The sequence below is a fragment of the Chenopodium album genome, chromosome 15 (assembly GCF_948465745.1).
Source record: "Chenopodium album chromosome 15, dcCheAlbu1.1, whole genome shotgun sequence".
NCBI lineage: Eukaryota > Viridiplantae > Streptophyta > Magnoliopsida > Caryophyllales > Amaranthaceae > Chenopodium > Chenopodium album.
The window spans coordinates 40,044,373-40,062,891 of record NC_137848.1 but is presented as its reverse complement, the minus strand read 5'-3'; the positions used below and the strand labels follow the sequence as shown (position 1 = coordinate 40,062,891).

Genomic DNA, 18,519 nt, shown 5'->3' with positions numbered 1-18,519 from the left:
AAATGATAATTCTTGCAGTATACGTGAAACAGAGAAAATAAATACTTTTAACTAGCTGCCTACCGCGTGCTTACGTACGCAGTGGCATAACTAGTAAAACATAAAGGAAAAATCACTACTGCTACATTGATAATAATCAATCTTAAATATCAAGCATCATAAATAATTAATAAGTTATTTTAATTTATTCAATTATATTATCATTTATCTTGTCCATGGTCCACCTTTTATTTACTATAAAAAAAATGTAATTTAGATGTAAAACAATTGTTAGACATGGTTTCATTTTGATCTTTCATAATACGGATTAATCAAATTCAAAACGGATTGATACTCTACTAATGTTTTAATAAATAGAAAAATTGTCAAGAATAAAACGACCGTTGGACGGTCTTTCAAAAATAAAAGGACTTTTTGATTACTTTAAAATAAAATGATCTTTAACATACATTTGCTTAAAATAGAAGAAAAAACCGATAACTTGTTTAACGGGTTAAAATCATACATGTATTGCATTGTGGTTGGTTAAAATTTTCTATTTTTATTTTTACATCTATTTAAAAGAATTTGATTTTTTAGAAAAAAAAAAAACACTCTTTCTCTCTCCTCCCTCTCCCCATTTGTCACTGAACCTCCTCCCCAACACCACCTCCTGTCACTAGCTCACCTCCCCTTCTTACCCGCTCTTCCACCTGCCGCCCACAAGCTAAGTCACCTCACACACCTTCTCCTCCTAGCTCCCTCTTGTTGGGTTAAAGAGAGTAAAAATCATGTTTCTTGGTTGATTTGTGGTCTTTTTTAAGAGATTGATTAGTTTACTCCACAAGTAGGTTGTAGCCTACCATGTTTGCCCACAGGTGGGTTGTGGAGTAGATTTTTCATGTCTAGATTCATTCAACAATATGTCTGTTGGCTTTCTCCTTTTCCCTTATAACCTCTTTGTAACTCCCTTCTTTTATGTGGATGTTTATGGTTATTTATCTTAATCTTTATTCTGATTAATTCACTTGTTGGAGAGGTTACATTTGCCTCTTTATCTGCATATTTTATATGTTGCTTGGAACTCGTTTTCATAAAATATACATTATACGTAACATATAAAAAAGAGTTAAACACATTCTTCTTCTTTGGGTATAAGTTTATATGGATCCACCTCTCAACCAAAATTAGTGGCAGATCTTAGAATAAAAGATAATGGGGGCCAAGTTTTGAATTTTAAAAACTTCCAAGTAAAATTGACCCCAAAAAAAAAATAAAAATAAATTGTGACTGAAGTCAATTGACCCCAATTAACTCTTATAAAAGTTTGTTACATACAATCAAAATATAATAATTAAATAATTGATCACTATAAGGATACAACATGCAAGTTTGATCAACAAGTTTAATTTACACAAATTTATATGGGCCAATAGATGCAAACAACATATTCGATACATGTATAATATATGTATAATATATGTATAAAAATAATATCATTTAAAAATGCGTACCATTTTGGATTTGTAGTAGATAAATTTTGAGTTATATATGAAATAAATTTATAATGTTTTGATTCGAGTGTAAAAATTTAAGGTCACAATAAAATTAAATTTAAATATTAAATTTTTTTAGTTAAGTAGTAAAAGTATATGTGTGAGATTAAATTTTAATTTTCATTTATTTAAACCCACTTGAAAAAGTTGTTGGATTTGTCACTTGACATAATATTTTTATCACGCATGTCTAGTAACCCTTATAAAAATTAAAATATTGTTTTAAATTTTGTTTTATTATATAGTTATTTATGTAGTTAAAACATATTAGTGGACATAGTTATAATAGTTACAATTTCTAATTATGTAGCCCTTGAATAATCTTCCCTACTTTAATATCGTGTTCCAAATAAATAATCTATGCTGAAGTTTTATTATTTATTTGATAGGCCTTCCGGTTGGATTTATTCATCCTGGTGTATGTGGGCATATGGGCTCGGACTAGGATCTGCGTGTGCCATGCATTCTAGCCACGCAAATCCTAGTCCCCATTGGTGGTGTCCGCATTTATTGTGGCCCAACACCTTGCTCGTCTATTTCCTACTAGATGATTTTCATCATTAGCCTAGTCACCTCATGATACGTATTTCAATTTCTTATTTGGCTAAAAAATAAATAACATGTTAATCAATTTTCTAAGAGGCTGTCCTTGCCTTTATTTATTTATTTACTTTTTAAAAACTATTTTACTTGTTCAATATTAATAATTTTTTCTTTGTTTAACAAAATATAATTAATAACCTTTTTGTGTCATTTAACATTTTTGGTTGTGTTTGTCATACAATTTTGGTGTGCTGCCCTCCAATGGCGGGTCTTGAGTAATTTTCTTTTAGGGGCCAAACATATTTAGACTTATGACATAAATTCTTGATCTAAAACTTATTATGGAGTACGAGGTTAAATTAAAGTTATTTATTTCTACTCCATATTATATGAAGAAAAAAAATAGTATCTTTTTATCATTGTTATAAAAAAATAATGATATTTTTTTTTTGAGAAAGCAGAAAAATAATGATATTTTCCAGTTTCCTTATAAATATTTGTGATAAAAAAAGTCTAAAATTATTTGGTGCAACTACACAACATTAAAAGTTAACATAAATCGAGTAACGATTAATGTTACACATATTTAACTCAACTGTATATGAGGTCTCGTTTACTGAGTATTATATATGGAAATGTAAATATGTAATTCAAGTTTATATGTGATTGATATGAAATATATTATACTTTCTACGTTTTATATTGTTCTCTGTACTTAAAAATCTTTTTGGAGACAAAGTTGGTTAATATAGAAAGTTCAATATGAAACTAAATGGTACGTACAAAATATATTCCCTCCGTGTTTTAATAAGTGTTAAGGTTTGATCAAACACGTATGCCGAGACACGACTTTGACCACTAATTTATCTAATTATATGTTAATAAAATCATAGGAAATTTTATAATATGAAAGTATACATTATAATGAATCCAACAATGTCTTATGTAATAACAATTATTTTTAATATATTAGTAAAATAATCAAGTCAAAGTCATTATGTGAATAATGAAAAAAGTCAAATTGTAACACTTATTAAAACACGGAGGGAGTAATATGATTAGCTGCCTACTATACTAGTTTTTAAAAAAATAAATTCTAAATTAATGAATATGTGAACTTTGACAAATAAATGAGAAAGTGAAAAAAATGTGATACTACTAGATGTACGAAGTATATGGGATTGTATGCTTTAATAAGTGTGATTGTATGAATAAAGCGAAAAAATGTGATACTTTTTTTTTTACTCCGCAGTAAGTAATAGAGTAGTTTTTTTAGTAATATGGTAGTTTTATGTTTAACTTTTTTACTTGGGCTTTATTAATATAGTTAGACTTTTTTTTGTATTGTACCAGGAGTCTAGGGGCCAGCCCCCAGTAGACCCCTACTAAAGGTCCGCCCCTGCCCAAAAGTGGGTTTGAGAGTGGTGTGTAACCAGGGAACGTATCGGCGATACATGTGCACCCCGCTTGCTCAGAATTCGTTTTCAAATTCAGTGACAAAATGTCACGACACACCATTCTTCCTTTGATTAAACAAACACATTTTTCTTATATTTCTGTAGCCTTTAAAACACATATTTTACAACAATTTTGAAAACAAATTATTAATTTTTGATGGCAACTCAATGGGTATTGATTGAAAGATTATATGGTGTGAAGAAAAATATTTTTTTGGAAAAGTTTATCTTCACGTTTTCTGGGAGCAGTCTTGAAGATGACCCTCGATCGAAGGTCATTCTTGGTCGGTTTTGGCTGAAATTTTAGGAGCTTGTTCGGGACATACAATGCTTCATTTTCAAAGTCGGATCGTTGATAGTACCTCACATTTGGGATTTATGATGACATCTTGAGCTGCATTTTTGGAGTGGATGTTTGGGCGTATTACAAGAATGCTCATTCACATTTCTTGAATTAATTTAAGGGAGGTCCATTCTAAACCAATTTTTATATTGATTATGTTTAGCTTGTGGTTTAATATCTAATAATTCTCTAGACAAATAAATGAGTTGTGATTTTTTGGCATTATAATGTTGGATGATTATTTTGTACGTCCATAATGTATAATTTGTTATATGATTATTAGTTTATAGACTAAAGTATAATCCGTGTTATATATGTGTGATATTACATGGTATGATTATTTCTATCTCTTTGTTCTATACTTGTGGTTTGAACTTAGTACTTAGAAATATGTTAATTGGTTTTATTTTCCAATTTGTTGGTATTTTGAACATATATATTATTTTAATTTGTTCATTGAGAAAGTAAATGTTAGGCTATTGTTTTAGATTAATTTTTATAAACAATATATTGAGTACCTAATGTTTACATAGCTATGTTGATAGATACTCCATGGTTATTTAAGACTTGTTAAATTATAGGTTTTATATGTTTCACCATGAATTTTGTGTTACGTTGAGTATGATATCAAAGATTATTATTTTTAGCAAATGTATACTTTGGTATGTATATGTGATGCTTGTGGAAATTTTTTTCATGCTCAATGTTAAATGCTAAATGCCTACATTGCATTTATCCATGATATTTCGTGAACTTGTATTAGTTTTACGATTTCTTGAGTGAGTGAAGGTTTAAATAAAATCATGCAATATTGTTTGTGAAGAGTTATAGCTTTGTCCCCTAAGAGTACTGTTTATTTTAATGGTTTTTGCTCTTGAGACTCTTAGGTGTGTTAAGCTTCCATAACTCTTGTTGGGTGAAACTTAAGTACTATTATTTATTTTACTCTTAATATTCTTTGGGTGTCGTCAATTTTTTTTAATGTGTTAACAAAGTTGTTTTAACATTATGATGTAAATTTTGAAGTAAAATATGTTTGATTTTTTTTTTTTTTAAAATACAATGGTCAGATTAGTATGTTTTATTAGTGTTACCTTATGAGAGAGTTTTCAAGAGTTATTAGTTATTATTGCATGTTTTGCTCATTTTTTGTTCTTACTTGGTTCAATTTGATTTAGTATTGGCATTTTTTACAAGAATCATTATGTGGAAAGTAATTCCTAAGAATACTTTTTATTTTGATGCTATGTCTAGTAAATCTCTACATGATGTCAATATAATTCAAGTAAAGAACATGGATCCAAGTGTGCTTTAAGAGCTCAAAATACTTAGTGGATGCACAGTCACTACAAGTAGTGGTTATTGGGTTATTCATCATTGATCGCTAAGGTAAGTTATTAGAGGTGTCATAGAGGTATGTTCACATATTCCTTTCTCCATAATTAACTAGGTTTTGATTTTAGACTTAACTTTGGCATGTGTTATAATTCTATGATTGTATATAATTTTGTAGTAGGAATTTAGTCCTTACGTGCCCCATATAAAAGGAGTAGAGTTTACCATGTCTAATTTCAATACTTAGTTGAAGACTTCTATTGTCCAAAGTGGGAGAAAAGTGTAATATGAGAATAAGTGCTGGACTCAAAGTCTTGGTTGTGGTTGTGAAACATCTTAGTTTTGCTTTTTAAGCAATTTTTTGTATGTTGCATGACTTTGTATGTGAATGTTGGGTTATCTCCATATTCCGCGATAATTGGCATCCTTTACTATAATGATTTGGTTTTAGCAATTTTATGCTTATGCCATGTTTAAATGATAAGAGATTTGGCTATGCATATTGTAATTATCATGTCTTGATTGCTATATTTCTATCTTATTATTATGTATTTATTTTGTTTATTGAGTGAGCAATTCGACTATAAGAGGAATAAGAGACTCAATTTTAGTTTTTCTTCTATTTAATGCAAAGCATGAAAATGACTAACTTTGCAAAAAATGATAATTATTTGTTTGCCATGATGCTAAGAGAGTATCTTTTTAACTTAGTGAACGAGAGTGAACTGTAACACCCTAGAAATTCCTTTCCTTTAAAATACCTGTTTTGCTCTTTTTAAAACTCAAAAGAGGAATAAGACACCGCCACCGTGAAAACGGCTAAGGCAATTATCAAAGACACACAACAGAAGACTCAACTATAAAAGTCAACCAAAATGAAAGTAAAGTCAAACCAAAGTTAAACGAAGTCAACCTACAACTTGGAACCATTGTAGGCCCTTATTAAAACCAAACAGACTTAAAAACCTTTGTGTTAGTCTCACAAGCATAATAAAAAATAACTAAAGCGATAAATCACATCGTAATCTTATGGAAACTAAGCATGATTCGCTCTTCACTCATGCCCCCTCATGAATATGCTTCATCACCTGAAAAGCTCCTCTCTACTTGTCCCCCACTACTCATCATTAGAAGTGGGTCGTCGTAGGGCCAAAGTAAAGACAAGGCCAAACAAACATACAAACACACAATCAGCAATGCTGAGTACATAAGCGTAAATAAAACACACTAATATGCTTTCACCCTATCATCACACAACTTACCTTGTTGCACCTGTTCACAAGCATACAATATACTCAATGACCAGCTAATACATAGGTACATTATTTATTTAGCTTGATTACGCATCGAACGGGTTTCCTCCTAACCTGCCCTAATAAAGGGGTATTAACACGGGAGCTGACCGTGCCAGTATAAAAGAACCACTCGTAAGTGGCGGAATTCCTGCGCATAATAAAATGGAAAGTACAGCGTCCTGTACCCCTAGTAGAAGTTATGGTCAAATATAAAGTCGTATAACCCCCCCCCCCCCCAATATGTTCATACTCAAGGTATATACGTTTCAAGAGTTTTGGTGCGTAATCTTTTTCACTTTACGCTGTTTACATATCATTAGACTTGGTGATGACTCTCAAACCATAACACAAACAATCATTATAATTATTCAAACAATCAAGCATACCAATTTAATTCTTGAATAATTAGTGACCACATAATATTTAATGTTGAACCCCTTTTTAAATTTATCTCGGTGTCAAAGACACCTTAAACGCATAATGCGCCACAAATCCTATCCCTCGGTGTTGAAAACACTATAAGCGCACTAAGACACCAAACATAATTCATTCCTCGTGTTCAAAGACTCTAAAATAGCTCTTTCCTCATGCTTATAGCATCAATAAAAATTATATGAACTATAATAAAATTCCTTTTCAATATTCCAAGCCAAATTAAACATTTAGTTTAATTAAACAAACCTCTAAACATGCTAATAATAAAAATATGGTTCAATGACAATATTCCAATATCACCAATTCCAATAAATGATTTATTTCAACCAATCATGCTTCATAAATATTTCACCAAAACTATTCTCAATTCAATCAATCCAATTCAAATCACCAATCTCATTTCAAATCAACCATTCCAACCAATTCCTAGCATGACACTAAGTGGGAATCAATTAAATAAATCCTAGCATGTTTCTACACGCTTAATAAATTTTCGAGTACGCGTACGTACCTCAATTAAGCCCTTAAAGTAGCTGAGTACACTACAACAATTCCCGAACTAAGTCTCCTACATAAAAGGACAATAATACTATATTAATTACACTTGTATACACAATTTCCAGTACCTTAAACTCACTTTAAACAAATTATAATAATCTGAAAATTATTTAAAAACCCCTAAATAATTCCCTTTTTAATGGGTAATTAAACCCTTTCATTAAAATCACAATTCTACTACTTTAAATAAAATTCCAGCAACATTATTTGATTAAAACTCCCTTAAAAACTTTATTAAAACATACTTTTATGCCTAATTAATCAATAAAATAATTAGGTATACAAAAGCCCCAAATCAATTTGTATAAGAACCCTAAAAATCAAGTCTTTAATAATAAAAACCTTAACTTTTAATACTTTATAAAATCTGAAAATTAAACACCTTATAATATAAAATTTACAATCTTTAATCATTAAAACACAATTATAAAATATATTAATCATGTTTAAACATTAAAATTAATACCCAAAATATAAAGTATAGGAATAATGATTAAAACAAAATAAAAGAGGAGAGAGAAGGGAAGAACCACCGTGGGTGTGGCCGACGGCGACGTGGCAGGTGGTGGCAAATCGACGGTGGGGTCGACGAGCAGCAGTGGCAGCCAGCACTAGGTGTTGTTGGGAGTAGTAGCAATTTGGAACTCATGGAATGCCACGTGAAAGAACAAGCAAAAGAAAGGAAAAATAAGAAAAGAAAGAAAAGAAAAGGAAAAAGGAAAAAGAATAAGAAAAGAGAAATAAGGAGGAGAAATAAATACCTTGACCAATTGACTTTTTGTGTGGGAAATTTTGGGGATTGAAGGAGTATTTATAGTGTAGAGTAGGTTAGGGTAAATTTTAGGCTTATAAGAATTATAGACTTGGATGATGAAAAAGTTATCCCAATTATAAAAATAGGATGATTGGGTTTATTATGAAGATGGGCTACATTTAAATTAAATACTTATTGACCCAAATGTTAATACTTGTTTTATTTATAATCCAATAATTAAAATAGTTTGACCCAAAATATAATTTATAATTAAATAAATAATTTATAAAATACATTAAAAATTTGGGGTATTACATGAACGGTTACCTTGGAAGAAACCATTGAGAATAAGTTAGAACTTGTCTAACATATATACTTAGAGCTTTGCAACTTTCTAAGGCGTGTGCTTCTTAATAGTGTTTTCTAAAGGTTTTCGATGTCATTTCACCAAGTTTTGTTGGAAGTATTCAAGGCTAAACTTGTGAGTAAATGTTATTGTTTTTCTTGTCTTAATGGGATAATGTAGGTCTCACTTAGATGACTTAATTATTTTGGATCATTGTCGTTGATGATAAGTTTCAATTTAGTGGTTGAAGATTGTTAAGCCTTCTAAGGGTCTGTTCTGATTTACTGAACTGAGCTGAACTGAACTGAATTGAGCTAAACAGAACTGAATTGTTTATAAGAAAAGGAAATTAGGAATTGTACATGAACTAAAATTAAGTTGAAGAGAACAGGTCCCAAGTGAGTTAGTTGGAGAGTTCCATGTTGAAGATAAGAAATGTGAATTGAAGTTCAAGTGTATGTTGAGACTTTTACCTATGAGATGGTACAAGAGTTTGGGTAGTACCTTGTGAGAATCTAGTATTTGTGACTAAGTATGCTTCTCACTACTTGCTTCAAGGTAATTTAATTTGATTTTTGTGTTATTTCTACAATGTGAGTAATGTGATGGCGTTGAGAATAGGGATGACGACTTACTCCGGGTTCGATTCGATACGAAGAATAAACTCCGATTCGAATCTAATACCAAAGAGTTAGAATCCGAGTCTGCTAAAAAAGTCCAACTCCGAGTAGGAGGTGAAGCGGAATTGGATCTTGTGTAGGGTCTGATCCGAATTATCCGAGTCTGATCCATTAGAAGATGTGGACCTTTTTCTGTTATTATTCACTATATATAAAAAATATAAGATAATAAAACCTAACCATTTCCTCAAACAGCCGCCATCTTCTTTTTTCTTTGATTCATCTCCCATGTAACCTCATTATCTCCCCCTTCTCAACACCTCATTCTTTTTATTTGTCATTATAATCAGAGAACCTTTAGCAATTAGATACATGCAAGACGAGAGTAGATCTCCACTTAATTATTGAACAAGATTGGTTGCTGAGAAATAAATTTGGGAAAGTCTCTTTGGTAACACTATAGTTTTTTAATTTTCTTAGTGGTAAATTGTAAAAATTCTTATTATCCTTGGTAAACTTTAATTAGTTATAATTTTTCAATGGTGAACTTAATGAAATAGTTTAGTTAAGCTAAAATACAGTCCTTGAACTTTGGTATTTGTAGCATTTTAGTCCCTCAACTTTCAAATGAGGCAAAATGATCTCTCAACCACCAATGACTCACTTTTCAGGTACAAATTAACTGACTAAGCATAGTTTAGGGACCTTGGTATACATGTGGCAATAAATTTAATGATTTTAAATGCAAAGTTTAGGGACTTTCAGCTGATGAGTTGGCATTAATTAAATTATAAATGAAAGTTAAGGGACTAGGGTGAGGTGGCTAATGTAATTATTATAGGCCAAAATTTAGGAACCTATAGGGACACATGGTGCTCCTACACAAGAATGATTATAAGTTTTAACCCATAAGTGTAATTTAGTTCAATTAAACTTATTTAATTTCAAATAAACCAATTTTATTTTAGTAAAAATTATTTACTTCATAAAAATATACAAAGTGAGATAATTTAAGTGTGAATTTATGATCGCCGCCATTTACTTCAGTTAAACACATTTAGTTAATAATCTAAGGCAAATTATTTTCTTCTAGAAATTAACATAAGAAATAAGAAGAATAAAAAAGAAAACCCTTAAAATTGTCTCACATAAAACCCAAAAAAATTGAAAATCATTTAGAACACAAAACACATAGAAAAAAAATCTTGAAATTGACACACAAAAACCCAAAAAATTGAAAACCTTTTAGAACATAAACTCGTGAAAAAATAAATTTTCAATTAATGAGAAAAGTCGGGTGGTATTATTTTTATTCTAGTTTCATAATTTTATTTAGTTTTATATAACAAAGTTTGGGTTTTTATTACTCTCTCGCTTTGAAAACACATTATATTTTTTGGTTTTATTTATTTTTTTAAAATTTATTTTGGTGTGTGAAATATATAGGAGGTTAGGAGTTAGGATTTGAGGAAGTGTGGATAATGAGTTTAGTTGGAATATATTGTAAAAATTTTGATTACGAAATAATGGTAGGAAGTAAGGGAATGATAAAAAAAAAATATAAAATATATCATGATTATCAAATTTTATTAGCAATTTTTATTCTTGCCAACTCACTTAATAAGTATTTGGTTAAAAAAAAACTCACTTTATAAATTCCTAAGCTTTTGTTTATATTTAATTTAATTAATTGACTTATGATCTAACAAGTCCCTAAACTTTTGCTTGAAAAAAATAAATGTAGTCCCTAAACTTTTGTTGACCCATCGCTGGAAGTCCCTGAACTTTGGCTTAGTTGGCATATTAACATCCCTAAACTTTGCTGACTAGGAAGTTCCTCCACCAGAAATGGTGAGGCTAGGGTGGTTGAGGGACCTTTTTGTCTCATTTCAAAGATAAGGGACCAAATGTGCTATTAATGGCAAAGTTAAGGGACTGTATTTTAGCTTAACTCTGAAATAGTTAGTTAATTACTAACTATGGTTAACATTTTTTAAAAAAAAAAAAATTAAAATTCCTAAAATATCCTCACTTAATGCACTCAAATTCCTAAAATATCCTCACTCTATTTCTTCATGATTGTCCAGCTTTCCACCTTAACTATCATCAAACCCAACCAAATAACCAATCATCATCATCATCATCCCCAATTCTTTCTTCCTCCTTACCTTTCCAACAACAACATACTGTTGAGCATATTCTCTACCTCACTTACCAGTTACCACCACCAAATTCACTGCCTCACGCCAACACCGAACAACCACCGCAATTAACAACCTGCCACACCTTATTGCACATCTCTAGCAGCCACGTCATTTTAGCCACACCACCAAACACCTTCAAACCGCCACCAACACATGAACACTGCAACAACCCGCCGCACCTACTAACAACAACCCGCAATAACAACAATAACAAACAGCCACCACGATAAAAACCACCAAAACACACAACAACCACCAAACCACCTTCACCAAATTCACCATTGCTTCACCCACCAAGAACACCATTAATTACATCGATTTGCCACCAAACCACCTTTGAACCACCACCAATTCTCACTCCAATAGCCCGTAACATCACCTGCCACAACCAATCGCACCTCTGCATCCCACAATCACCAATTCGCCTACCGCAAACATGAAATTCGCAACCAATTACAACAATTCCCCACCCCTTCCGCACCTCTCTTTCCCCTTGAACAACCACCGCATCCCCTCCCCAAACAACTCAAATCCTCAATCTCTCCTCCTCAAATAAAAAACCGCTGGATTTTGGCTTGAAATCTCCCCTAAACCCTTCCCCACCCTAGAACCACCCACCAAACCTTAAACCCCACTTAGAACTCGCCCTAACGAACAAACAACAAATCCAGAATTCAATTTTTTAGGTGTGGATTTCAACAACAAAATATAGATCTCGAAGGGGGGGGGGGGGGGGGGGGGGGGCGCTGGGATAGCCGGCCAGCGTAGGAGAAGGGGATGCTGGCGTAAGGGCTTGGTCATAGACGGGGAGGGGTAATTCGTGGTTGAAACTTTTTGGAAGGAAAGGTAGAATTTAGGAATAGGGTTAAATTAGTCATTAAGTCTTTAGTTAACTAGGGTTAGGCTTACAGTTTCATTAAGTTCACCATTGAAAAATTATAACTAACTAAAGTGTACCAAGGATAATAAATTTTTTTACAATTTACCACTAAGAAAATTAAAAATTATAGTGTTACCAAAGAGAATTTCCCAATAAATTTTATTAGAAGAGAAGTCATCAATCATTATCATACTTTCGGGATGGTCATGGCTTTTTTTTTTCCCTTTTTTAGATGAATTACTATTTCTAACATTCAACTGTAATACTTTGTTTTCGGCATTTATTGGAAATTTACATAGATGAATATAAATTTTACACTATTTGTTTGTTGCTTTAATGGTTCATAATGTTAAACAATCGGATTTGGATTCGGAGGTTCGAAAATATGGAAGTCCGGAAATTTGACGGACTCGGATTCGAAGGGTAGTAGTACGGACTCGGATCCGGATTCGGATCCGAATTTATAGTCTGTTTAAATTCGGATCGGATTCGGATCGACCCGTTACCATTCCTAGTTGAGAATCACATGTCTATTTGTAGTTAATAACATTCTTGAACTTCTTATCTTTCTAATTTGTTAAACAATTTTCACAAATTTGAATATGGCATGTGTTTTATTATTTTGGTTGAGTTTTTGGTTTATCCACATTAAAGTGTCATGCATGTTTCATGATTAAGAAGATTTTTGTGATGGCATGTTATTTGTTGTTCATGTCATTATTCAAGTGGGATATATTTTGTATTGGCATAGATTGTGTATACTAAAGTATGTCCTGATTGGTGTATACTAATACATTTAGCAATGTGATAGTGACATTCATTGCATTTTATTTTAACATAACTTATATTTGTGAAATAGTTGAAGTGCAATATTTTACAAATTTAATAGTGAATGACCAACGTTGTTTAAACTTGCTTCATCTTTTACTAAATATCTTTTTAGGTACAAAGGTTGTGAAATATATTTAGCAATGTGATAGTGACATGCATTGCATTTTATTTTAGCATAACACATATTTGTGAAATAGTTGAAGTGCAATATTTTACAAATTTAATAGTGAATGACCAACGTTGTTTAAATTTGCTTCACCTTTTACTAAGTATCTTTTCAGCTACAAAAGTTGTGAAATACACTAACTTTCGGGAAAATTTGTTCAAAAATTTTCAAAAGGCGAGTGTTGATGATTAGTGGTTGATGAAATAAGTTCATTAAGGCAACTATGTTGTTTTCAAGGATTGGATTGATTGAGTAAGTTTTTGAAATTTCAAGTTTTGGGTTGTCTTGTTACTTTATTCATCTAATGGTGAATGTGACATATTTTTCTAACCATTTGTGCAAATTATGTAACACCCCCGAGTTACTAACTAATAATAAACAAGATTTAAAGGAAAAATAAGCAACCTTTAAATAAAATTGCGGAAGCATACACCCAAATCGGAGGTATTACCGCCGTACTCGACAACCTGTCAAGTGCTAAGGCTTACAAACTCCCAATAATTATAACCCAATAAATCTAGGTGAGGTATCTATACAACTTTACAAACTCGTTATAACAGACTAATCGAAACACTTGAGCTCCTTTAGCCACGATCACTTGCTTAACTTGTTTAAACAATCTTGACTGCTCACCATTAGGGACAAATTCCAAAATAGATCGTCGCAGAGCCACCATAAGAAGAAGAAATAGCCGCAAACATAGATAGCACAACAAAACAACACACACGTCAGTAAAAAGCTGAGTAATCATCACATATCAGAGTACAGAGAATAAAAAAATAATTAACATTAGTAGCTCACTTTAACAATGTAGTTCAAAACTACATTACACATCGTACTCTGAAAAATAACCTTTATTAACTCAATCTCGAATAATAATATATTCTTTTACTCAATTAACTCATCTATCTCATAAGTGTGCCACGCTCTTTGTTTTACACCTAGCCTTGGATATGGGTAATTCGAATAAATAAACCAACAAGTATAAAACTTGAATACTCTCAATAACCAGAAAAGACCTTGAACCAGACCACATAGGGGCCAAATCGCACTGTAGGGGACCATAGAAAAATAAATAAAATAAAGATTGTATCTCATTCTTAACTCATGATTATCATCCTCTTACCAACATGCCAAGGACTAAGGTATATAACGTCGAGCCTTAAACCAAGAACAAAATAATAATTCTCAACCTTTTGATCTCATACTTCGATCAAACAATCATTCACAAGCTAGTTTATAATATCTCAATAATGGCACAGGTTCTCAAATAACATAACAATTTGATTCATAAATATCTCAACTCTTTAGGGAAATAATACTAGTTCCCAAATATAATTAACTCACAACCCAAAAATAATACTTTGCATTAACAAACCTAAAACCTCGATAAAACAATACTCCCTTATAACAACAACATTAAAACCCCTAGAAATAATTGTATAATCAATTATATACAACAAAAATAATACGATATTTAAATCAAACAAATCATATCATATAATATCATAATAATTAATCATGTATACAAAGAGTACAAATAATAAATCATACTCCGTATCATACAAGCTAATACAAATTGAAATATAATACACAGATCTTTAAAATTTCGTGTGATTACCTTTCAGGCCGAAACACCAAATTAATTATATACGAGCAAGGGACATTGTTGAATTTGGGGAACAAATAGTCACCGAGTATGCTTGATCCGAATGACAGGAAACAAAATTACCCAATAATCAAAGAAGTAGGATAACATGAGGTTAGGTAATTGATAATTGCTTTTTAGAAAACTAAGAAATGTGAATTAGATGAAAAATCATCTTGCTGCCAACCTTGTGAGGACTCTTGCACGGCAAACGGAAATGCGCAAAGAAATAAAGCTATATATATATATATATATATATATATATATATATATAGGGATTTGCTAGAATGAGAAATAAGAAATGAGAAAATAAATCTCCACCCTTAGATTTTAATAACCACCGACGGCTCAGATTAAAACATTAAAAATCACCTACTCTTCTCTTTCACCCCCTCCCACGTTTCTATTTTAGTTACCCTTTTTTTTTAAATAAGCTCCATAATCACACTTCATTCTCCCTTAATAGATCAATTGACCAAAAAATAATTGGTCGGCAAAAATGACGAATGCTGCAGTATTATCTTGTTGCTTTGACGAAAACTTTCAATCACAATTGAGGTATGGACTGCTATTTGTTTTTTTTTATATAATAATGTCTAGACTTGTTGATTGCCGGCTTGAATTCTTGTTCTTTTGTTTGATTTTTTTTTATTATATCAAATCAAGTGGTTTAACTAAATAGTATATGATTTTGTTATTTTCTTTGATTGATTATTGTCTTTGTATGTTTATATTGTAAAATAGGTACATACATACTCTGTAGTATCTAATAATAGCACACCATTAATGTTTTTTTAATTACATCATCAATGGGATTTGCTAATGTATTCGATACATGTTTATTGTTACCCCTTATGAAGGCAATCAAGGCAATGGATAATGTCAAGCCATCACTAGGAATGATATTTAATAACTTAGATGAAGGAGCAGAATTTTACAAACGGTACGCACATAATATTGGTTTTAGCGTTAGGTCTTCAACGGAGGTGAAAGATAAGAAGACTGGTTTGGTTATATGGAAATATTTTTTGTGTTCTAAAGAAGGTTATAATCAGCCTACAAATCAATCTATGAATGGGGGTAAATCTAAAAGGTTGAAAGAAACAAGAGAAGGGTGTGGTGCAAAAATCAAAATCAAACGAACGGAAGAGGGTAAATATGAGATTAAGGAGTTTGTTGAGCACCATACCCATGCACTTGCAACTCCTACAAAGAGACACCTTTTGAGATTGGAAAGAAAGGTTAATTCTATGCATAAGGCTGTTTTATTCACATGTAGTCGAGCCAATATAGGACCTGCCAAAGCATATCAGTTGATTAAAAATCAAGTTGGAGGATATGATAAAGTTGGATGTACGCAAAAAGACCTTCAAAATTATCAAATAGGACTTAAAATTATGATCAGTGATTATGATGCACAGATGTTTAAAGAGAATTTTGAAAGAAAAAAAGAGCTTGATCCTTCTTATTATTTTGCATATGAGGTAGATGATGAACATCGGTTAAAGTATTTTTTTTGGGCTGATGGCATTGGGAGAAAAAATTATGCCACTTTCGGTGATATTGTCTCTTTTGATACGACATATGGAACAAATAAATACTCAATGATATTTGCTCCATTTACCGGAAGAAATCATCATCGACAATGCATTACATTTGGTGCTGCATTTTTGTGTAATGAGAAAACCGAATCCTTTACTTGGTTATTTGAGAAGTTCTTAGAAGCAATGGGGGGTCATAAACCTAGATGCATAATCACCGATCAGGATCCAGCAATGAAAGTTGCAATAAAAAATATATTTGATACCTCTTCTCATCGGTTTTGCATGTGGCATATTTTAAAAAAAGTTTCTGAGAAGGTAGGTGGAAGTCTTAATAGTAATGAGGATTTTCAAGATAAATTTAAATCATGTGTGTGGCAATCAGAGACTCCCGAGGAATTTGAGCATAGTTGGACACAAGTTGTTAATGAGTTTGAGCTCACAAAAAATGAGTGGTTCTCTTCTATGTACGAGATACGACATTCATGGATACCTGCATACTTCAAGGACTTGTTCTTGGCTGGTTTATTTAGAACAAATTCTATTTCTGAAAGTGAAAATTCAGTATTTGGTAGTCTTACAGATAAATGGCTCAATTTGGTTGAATTTTGGGTTCAATATGAAAGTATTATTGACAGGCAGAGGCATAACCAAAAAAAATTTGACCATGACACATCACATTCACTACCTATATTAAAGACAAATCATAATATAGAAAAGCATGCAAGAGATATTTATACTCATGCAAATTTTTATGTCTTTCAAAAGGAATTTTGGTGTTCTAGTATGTATTGTGGAGTTAAGGAGACCAAAGAGGAAAATGGAAGTATAATATTTGCAGTTCATGATAGTAATCCTTGGAAACCAAAGCAAAGAATTGTAGCTTATAATACTTTTGACAATGTGGCTCACTGCTCATGTAAGTTATTTGAACAAGATGGCATTCCATGTCGTCATAATCTTTGTGTTTTCAAGGGCAGAGGAATTGATGCAATACCATCATATTATATTGTTCATAGATGGACTAAAAGTGCACCTTGCTCACCTATATTTGATATGGATACTGTTGTATGTGAAGGTTGTTCTCAAAGTCAACTAGCTAATACAGAAATATCTGAGTTATGGAAAGATTTTCATGGTTGTGCAGAATTGGTCGGGTATGATATTGATAAAATTCGTTTTTTAAGGAATGGGATCATAGACTTAAAAAAATCTCTGCTTGAGAGTACCAGTGCCTATGTAAATGACAAGACAAATGATTTGGAAGCATATGTTGAGTCTACCGTTCCAGAGAGAATTGATATTCATCCACCAAAGCATTCAATAACTAAAGGAAGTGGCAAACGAATACCAAGTGGGAAAGAGAAAGCTATTGAAGATAAGCAAAAGCGACAAAGACTTTGTAAATCTTGTGGGAAATATGCACAACATGATAGTCGCAATTGCCCTATGAAGGAGGCTTAGGTTAGCTATTTCTTAAACTAGCTGTATATAATTTCTCTACTATTTTGTAATTATCTCTCACATCAGCTCATTGTTAAGAGTGTATTTTTGTGTTAGCTATTGCAGGTGCAGGTCACAGGCACAGGTACTTGTGATGCTTATCAAGATTCAAGTACTTCAGAGTTCAGATGGTGTTAGGTTGAATGTTTGGAGGGTTATTCCCTTTTTGTTTCACATGAACATATAACTGATTTTATTTTAATTGTAATATTGTAGTTGGGGTTGAATGACAGATATTGATCTTGGATAATGATTACCAAATTTCATTATGGATTACATTTCTATTTGGTTCACCTCTATTCTAACATACTCCATATGTAATTTGATTTTTGCTACATTGATTTCAACACATTACTAATGGCAAAATGCCAATGTGATCATTATTACATCATTCATAAAACATAATAAACTCAAGAAGCAATTTAAGAATTGACATATTGATAACCTATGAGGGAATCGAACCCACAACCTTGTGCAAATGCACAATGCTCTACCATTTGAGCTAATAGGTTTCTTCACAACATT

The 18,519-nt window shown here is 31.7% G+C and overlaps 1 protein-coding gene across 1 annotated transcript; it reads left to right on the top strand.

The window, feature by feature from the left end:
- The first annotated feature begins 15,759 nt into the window (after positions 1-15,759).
- Positions 15,760-17,955, top strand: LOC145581154 (protein FAR1-RELATED SEQUENCE 5-like). The gene has a single exon (XM_081638214.1). It carries the CDS (start codon positions 15,760-15,762, stop codon positions 17,953-17,955), a length of 2,196 nt encoding a protein of 731 aa, XP_081494340.1.
- Positions 17,956-18,519: the final 564 nt, after the last annotated feature.